This window comes from Asterias amurensis, chromosome 16, assembly GCF_032118995.1.
Source record: "Asterias amurensis chromosome 16, ASM3211899v1".
NCBI lineage: Eukaryota > Metazoa > Echinodermata > Asteroidea > Forcipulatida > Asteriidae > Asterias > Asterias amurensis.
The window spans coordinates 550,420-558,335 of record NC_092663.1 but is presented as its reverse complement, the minus strand read 5'-3'; the positions used below and the strand labels follow the sequence as shown (position 1 = coordinate 558,335).

Below are 7,916 nucleotides of genomic sequence, written 5' to 3'. Positions count from 1 at the left end.
GGCTATAATAGAGAAACAAAAAGAGGAGCAAATTGGGATGGTTCTGGAAATAAAAAGGTCTTGAGGAGGCGTTGTTTAAACACAGCCAACGACGCAGCCCCTCTCAGACTCGCTGGCCGCGCGTTCTACAAGCGCGGTGCAGCAACAGCAAAGGCCATATCCCCGGCTTTCCTCCGGGATCTAGGCCGGGTCAAATCTGATGAGGAGCGGAGTCGATGGTAGTCTTGGCCCAAGACGATGGTGCTTGATTCTGGATAGTGTACTACGCGCGGTTGACTTGCAGAGTGTAGTCTAGATTTCGAGCCGTCCACGTAACTAAATCATACCGTGGCGGGCGCGCTTTGGCGATTCAACCGCGCGTAGTATATCCAGAATCAAGCACCATCGTCTTGGGCCAAGACTAAGTCGATGGCTATGTGCATCAGAATACCATGTAAGTGAATCAGATTAGCAAGGTACGAGGGAGCTTGAGCATGAAGAATTTTGCAAATCAGAGTGAACATTTTGAAACAGATTCTTTCCTTATATAACAGGTGGCCGACTGTCAGCAGGCTTTCAGAGGTTTCCAGCATGCTCGTATCCCTGTGTAGGTTCTTTATGTCTGTGGTTCGAACACACTTCAGATTCACCAGCTAACAACACTTTACAAGATGATCAGCCACATTTTAGAATCTATACCACAGAGGGCAAGAGGGCAAGAGGGCAACGACAATCAATTCAAAATACCCAGCATCTCATCTACCATATATACGAACAATCTTTTTTCCAAGACAGTAAAATTATGGAATAATCTTCAACAATCCCTCATAGATTCCAAGTCCCACCAAATCTTAAAAGTAATTACATTCACAATCTAGGCATAAACAACAGCAACAACAAAACGAATTAGATGACGCTCACGGAAGCGTGATATTTTTTGTTCAGAATGAAAGCGCGCATTTCTGCGCTACGCAATTTCCACTGTCGAAGTAGTGCTTTCCAATGAGAAAGTTGTTTCTTCTAAATAGGTTTTTCAAAAAAGGAATCCTTAAAAACTCTGGAAAAATTGCCAACGGCCGACCAAGTTTTGGGTACTTGACAATTTGTAACAGGCCTACATTTTAGTGCACTGACTGTGAACACAAACTTGTTATAAACATAGGCCTATATAACAGCCGGCTAGCCGTTGTTGCAAATTGCACATCAGGTGATACTAAAGTTTGGTTATTAATACACCTTTTAAAGGAACACGTTGCCTTGGATCGGACGAGTTGGTCTATACAAAGCGTTTGAAACCGTTTGTTACGAAATGGACATGGTTAGAAAGATGTTTTAAAAGTAGAATATAATGATCCACACAAGTATCACTCAAAACTGTACGGTTTTCTTTTTACGTCGCAAACTATCACGGTCGGCCATTTATGGGAGGGAGTCAAAACTTTGACTCCCATAAATGGCCGACCGTGTTATTGGACGAGGTAAACAGAAAACCACGCAATTTCGAGTCATATTTGTGTAGATCATTGTATTATACTTTTACAACATCTTTCCAACCATATGCATTTTATAACAAACGGTTACAAAACGCTTTTTATAGACCAACTCGTCCGATCCAAGGCAACGTGTTCCTTTAACTGCGCTTTTTATGTGACGTACACAACGAGAACCGTGGTTATGGTTGAAAGAATAATCAATGGAAGTTCAATACGATTGAACTCCTGGTCGTTTCATTCTACATTCCATAGGCTCCATGATTGTTGAGTTTGACAGTCACCACTTTACATACGAATGCCTTATCACACATTCCCTCAGTAGGCCGACACGGTACGCAGTGCCGTAATTAACCAGAGAAACCAACAATATCAAAATGAGGGTAAGTTAAAAAGTAGGGGGCCTACCTAAAAATTACTTCTCTGTCTTTCATTATCATCACCCTTTTTCTTCATTGACCTAGAAACTGACTAAGTATTTCCACAGGATGGAAAAGTTTCCGTATGGCGCCACCACTTTTTCATTTGATATGAAATAATGTAGGAACTTATTTACCTGATTGATATATCCCTTTTTCTAAAAATGAGTGAAAAAGTGGTGGCGCCGTGCGGAAAGTTATCCCACAGGATCTATGGAATGCTCATAAAAGTTCATGAAGATTTTTTCACAAGATAGAAAAAGAAACTTTACAATCATCCGGGTACACGCTCGAACAGAATACAACGTTTGCAAACCTCGGAAACAGTCTACATAAAGCCTAAATACAAATACACATAGTGCAAAGAGTAAGTTTACTTTAGGGTGTGCTATGCTAAAATATTCCACATCACACGTTCAGCCAATTGAGGTAGTTCAAACAAGAGCAGACATTTGTGTCATCTATATAGTAGGCCCACTCATTATCAGAAGTTTAGAAAACTCACCATCTTCGGCTAAGCAGAATTTCCCAGACGATGATTTATGCTAAAATGCATTTGATTCGGTGGATCGACTGTGTTGTTTTGTGAGCTGTTGTTATAAAATACTAGTTAGTTGGTTTATTCTGTGTATCATGGGATTCTCAAAGTAGGGACTACTTCCAATACGTAAGTTGTTCTGTACTGAACTGTTTTTCAATGTGTACATCGCTTGAAGATGTCTATGCCTAACCCCTGTCTCCAATTCCATGGACACTAAAACAAAAGTTATTGTTGATTCATGAAGTTATAGAATCATGGACAAACTCAAAACATCGTTGGCATTTTGATTAATTTAAGGATGCTATGTCAGATTTTTGGCCCCAAACATTATAAGATAGATCTTTTGAGTGAATGGTATTTCACAGAGTATCACCCGCTCTAACGAAAACAAGTTTAACTTTTAATGGTCAGGAACCATGACAAAAATTTCAAACGTTTCTTATAAAACACATAAGAATTAGTCACGTGATGTATTGTCGGGATCCGACAAAAACTAATTTTGAGCACTTTATTTCACTGCTACTAATAATTGGCCGACTTTTTCAAGCAATGGCTCAAATGAAAGCTTGTAATTTTCTCGACCCCCATCAACCCTTTTGGGTCAAATCAGCCAAAAATCTGACATAGCATCTTTAATTAATTCAACAACACTCTGTCACTTTTGCTGTTGTGGTTTGAACTAATTTGAGTTTGTTTTGTTTTGCAGACAATGCGACTTATGAAGCTGACAAACCTAATGATATGTGGAATTGCTCTTTTCCTTTTCTCTGCAACATATGTTGCATTCCAGGAACCAAAAAAAGGCAAGCTTATTCCAGACAAATTGAGATCAATATAAGCATAACAATTAGGATGTACATGTCACCAATATTAAGTATTTTAGAAACTGCTAAAACATTCAACTAATAGTTCAAAATCAACACTGAAATCAAATTTTCATATTTTCAGTTAGGCCATGGCCCAATTTCATAGAGCTGGGCCCAATTTCGTGGCAAGCGTATTTCCTGGGTTAGTGGCTTCTGCGCGTGCATTTTCCACGTTACCAGGCATTCTACGCTTACAAGGCTAGCGCAGAACTTTGGCGCTTACACGTGAGGGAATTGTAATCGTAAGCGCAGAATTCAGCGGTAAGCAAAGCCATGAAATTTGGCCCTGCTTAAGCAGAAAATATTGCTCAACATTTGTCTGCTAAACAGAAATTTGCAGGATACCAGTCACAAAATGTACATGTGACATGGTAGTTTAGCCGGTAACCTATTTCTGGTACGCATTCTTATGCTTTAGTTACTTTTTGTGCTTAAGCAGCTCTATGAAATTGGACCCAAGTCAGTGCTCCATATTTGTATTAGTTTCTTATTGTAATTTTTTCCCCTAAACATGTTATTAATCAAATTACCATTAAAACAACAATAAATTAACGAGCACTATCTATATTATGAAACAGGAAAAGCCAAGAGTCAGACCACAGAAGCAAGTTTCAGAGAAAGAATTGACAACATCGTCAAGGAACGTTCAGTCAAGACTAAAGACGTTTCACCTCAACATGTTGGCAACGAAGACACTTTACTCTTACCATTTGCTAAACAAGCACCCCCTAGACATCTACTTCAAGTACCAAGTTACATGCGAATGATCAATGCCTCAAAGAAAGGTAAAGAATTACAAGTAAATTATGTACAATCTTTGTTCCATAGGTTGTGTAAACACATATGTTTTAAACGTGTTATTACATGGTGTTACCGCAAACTCTTCTATATCTTATCTCCACCATGCAAAGTTTCAAATCCTACTTAAACTTGTTTGTTTGTTGGGGTGTATGGTGTTTTGTTTAAAGGCAGTGGCCACTATTGGTAATTACTCCAAATAATTATTAGCATAAAAACTTGGTAATTTATTTATTTATTTCATCAAAACATCAAAATAACCGTATGAGGGACATAACCACATAAATAAATAACCAGGGTAACCCCAACACTCTCAGACGACCCTAAGACCATCTTGATAAAGTATGAAACACAAGTGGGGGTGTTTTTCTTACATTGTTATCTCCAAATTCAATGACTAATTGAGCTAAAATTTTCACAGGTTTGTTATTTATGTATATGTTGAGATACACCAAGTGAGAAGACTAATCTTTGACAATTACCAATAATTTCCAGTGTACAATAACTTTACTTTTGGTTTTGAAGGTATTGATGTGGACATTTCATGGGGTGATGTAGATCTTGGTGATCTTGACCAGCAGACTGTTATAGTTACTGGCCTTTCACAATATACTGAAGAAGAAGGTGTTGGTCTCGTGGCTTCAGCACAAATACACATGCCCTTCAAGAAGATCATTATCTATGACTTAGGATTGCAGAAGCGAACATTACAACGAGTAAGTAGGATTAATAATAATAATATTAAAGTCTTATATAGCGCACTTATCAACCAACAAGGTACTCAAGGCACTTAGTAGATACAGTTTTTTCAGAAAGAGAGGTTATTGAAAGTTATAAATTCCAAGATCCAATTATGAAGCACCTATAAGGGTTTACAAGGTGCTACAGCACATTAAGCAGCCACAGCCAGGAAAACCAAGGCGAACCCCTTCTCTTTTCGATAAGTGCACTGGGACCAACGGCTTTACATCCCATTCGAAGGACGAAGCAATGGTTAAGTGACTTGCTTAAGGACACAAGTGTCACGACTGGGACTTGAACCCACACTCTGCTGATCAGAAACACCAGAGTTTGATTACCACGACACGTCCAGTTCCACTACCATAGTATCACTATGAACATAAATAATAAGTTGTTGTATATACATCAATGGGAGACTTTCGGGACGCTTGGTGGCAGCAGACTTACCAGGTAAAATCCATCGTCTCGGTAATGTGCGCAGACTCAGAACTACGTAAACAATGGACATTTACCTGGCAAGTCTGCTGCCACCTAGCGTTTCAAAGTCTCCCATTGGATAACAAAGCTTCACTAATTATAATAATCACTGTTGTTAATTGCTTTATATTTTGACTACTTTCTACAGCTTCTTCCTCTGTGTAATGTGGAAGTAAGAAAATTTAACTTCACACTTTACCCTGCCCATGTAAGAATTCTAAGAAACAATGCTTGGAAGTTGATCGTTATTACAGTAAGTATCAAACAAATCTACACTTTCTCGTCCTTTGTCCATAAAGGCACTGATTAACACGTTTGTCAAAGACCAGTCTTCTCACTTGGTGTATCCCAACATGTGCATAAAATAACAAGCCTGCGGAAATTTTGATTCAATTGTTCATTAAAGTTGCAAGAAAATGATGAATGAGAAAAAACCTTCTTGTACAAAAAAGTGTGCTTTCAAATAAAAATAAAAGGCTTCTAGAGAGCCAGAAGTCTTTTATTATTTTAGTGAGAAATTCCCCCCTCCTAAAAAAGTATGTTACTTCAGAGGGAGCCGTTTCTCACAATGTTTTATACTATCAACAGCTCTCCATTGCTCGTTACTAAGTAAGGTTATGCTAATTTATATTTTGAGTAATTACCAAGTGTGTACAGGGCCTTTAATGCAAAGAAATAAATGTTGTATTGATCACTTTTTAAAACAACATTGTTTATGAATACCACTTTAAAATGACTTTTCCATTTCTTGACTATTTTTTACAGGAAACACTGGAGGAGTTTGGTTCTGTGTTTTATGCACACCCTCATCTGCGATTCAGAGCGCCAATTAACATCCTTTTTCCATTCATTAAACAAATGCATGGAGTTATTCCAAGTATGACAGATGATTATTCATTATTACAAGCCACACATGCCACTATGCTAAGACACATGCAAGTATCAACAACAAAACTCAGTAAGAGTAAATCAAAAGGCCCTATTGCATCGGGGGATATGCTGCTCTTTGTTATGAATTCAACTCTGTTCAATGAAGCTATTCCAAATCTAAGAAAATGTTTCTTGAAAGCTAAATGTATAAGTCCTCCTGGCTCAGTGTGGAGACTCAAGAAACCGAGTAAGAAGCTACATCTTCATCATTTTGACCTCTCGGCATTATCAACGATGATGTATAAGACGTATAATGAAAACTGGTCACCTTCAGATGATGTAAGACGACTGATGAAAAGATTGTACGTAGTCTTAGATGAAGGGGATCCTATTCATGAACTACCTTGGTCATTTCGTTGCAATCCACCCAAAGAAGAGTTCGATCCAGCCAAGATGTTACAAAAGAAATTATAACCGATATGTCTAAGATTCTGGCTGGAAATCTCGCTGTGTCACAACAAACTTAAATATGTTTACCTGCCACATATGCCTCATAAGTGTTTCTATAAATTAATATTCGATGATGTAGCAAATAACTGTTAGGATAATCACAAACTGTTGATAGTTCATCAACCCCCAATTAATTACCAGCCGTCGATTTCGCAAAACGCAAGGATAAATCCTAACTCGAGTAAGGACAAGTAACCCATCCTAACTTAGGATGGGTTCAATGCGTCCTATGTATTTGGATACGGAACTGAACCAGTCCAAAGATTAATCCCAAGTTAGGAAGAGTTTGGTGAAATCGACGGCAGGAGTAAAAACCATGTAACTACTGATATATTTTAATTTATTTACCAATTTCAAAGGGCTGTAAATATATTTGAAATTTCAATTTTTTGTTCACATCTATCATTTCATAGCATAATATTCAATTTGTATAATTAGACTTTACAATGTTAAATTACCAGGGAGCAAATTAAAACCCCACAAGTAAAACTTGCACAGCTGCGAACTTGCAAACCCACAAAAGTGGTTGTTTTGATATGGACTGAATTTTTGGGATTTCAGTAGATTAGGAAAACATACAAAAAAATGTTTGTTTGCCAAAAGAAAGGACTTTATTTTTTAATATCACAATTTTCGTTTAAGTAAAAACATCATGCGCATAACCTAGACATTTAAAACTCTGCAAAGAACTACATGTATTTATATTTAAAAATGCACAATTGAAGTTTATGTTTCATCCAAATTAATTGTAAAAATAAAACATGGATGTCACAGAGATAATATATGCAAGGTAAATACTGTTATAAAAAATTTAGAACACTCTTTAGTAAAACTAGATTATTGCAAAAAGTACAATAAAAAATGGCGCATTGAAGACATAACCGGCTTTCTATGTGTGAAACTTTGGAACAGGTGACTGATGATGCTATGGAAAGTGCTATAGGGTAACATAATCAAAGGCAGGGCGGGGCTAAGGCGGGGCAGGCTAAAAGATTAATGCCGGGGTAACATGATTAAAAGCGAAGGGAGGGGTAAAAGATTAATGGCGGGGTGACATGATTAAAGGCGGGGTAACATGATCAAAGCGGGGCGGGGTAGCATGATCAAAGCGGGGCGGGGTAGCATGATTAAAAGGGGTGAGGTTAGGGTGAGGGGAGACCAAATTGGATGGGTGCAGTTAAAGGTTTCTCTGGGGTGAACAGGGCCCAATTTCATGGAGCTGCTA

The 7,916-nt window shown here is 38.0% G+C and overlaps 1 protein-coding gene across 3 annotated transcripts; it reads left to right on the top strand.

The window, feature by feature from the left end:
* Positions 1-417: 417 nt before the first annotated feature.
* On the top strand, positions 418-6,665 carry LOC139949241 (uncharacterized). 3 transcript variants are annotated; one of them, XM_071947637.1, is made up of 8 exons: positions 418-433; positions 534-586; positions 1,725-1,852; positions 3,136-3,232; positions 3,874-4,080; positions 4,619-4,809; positions 5,460-5,564; positions 6,077-6,665. In XM_071947637.1, the coding sequence occupies exons 3-8, from the start codon at positions 1,847-1,849 to the stop codon at positions 6,653-6,655; spliced, it is 1,185 nt and encodes a 394-aa protein (XP_071803738.1). In that variant the 5' UTR covers positions 418-433; positions 534-586; positions 1,725-1,846; the 3' UTR covers positions 6,656-6,665. The 3 variants fall into 3 exon arrangements, with proteins under 3 accessions (XP_071803738.1, XP_071803739.1, XP_071803740.1); XM_071947638.1 differs by lacking the exons at positions 418-433; positions 534-586 and adding an exon at positions 1,043-1,186; XM_071947639.1 differs by lacking the exons at positions 418-433; positions 534-586; positions 1,725-1,852 and adding an exon at positions 2,283-2,555.
* The last annotated feature ends 1,251 nt before the right edge of the window (positions 6,666-7,916 follow it).

What these genes read in the sequence shown, in the direction of transcription:
- LOC139949241 (XM_071947637.1), top strand. An exon ending in AGAAGCGAACATTACAACGA is followed by an intron (nt 4,810 to 5,459) that starts GTAAGTAGGATT and finishes TACTTTCTACAG; the next exon opens with CTTCTTCCTCTGTGTAATGT. An exon ending in GGAAGTTGATCGTTATTACA is followed by an intron (nt 5,565 to 6,076) that starts GTAAGTATCAAA and finishes TATTTTTTACAG; the next exon opens with GAAACACTGGAGGAGTTTGG.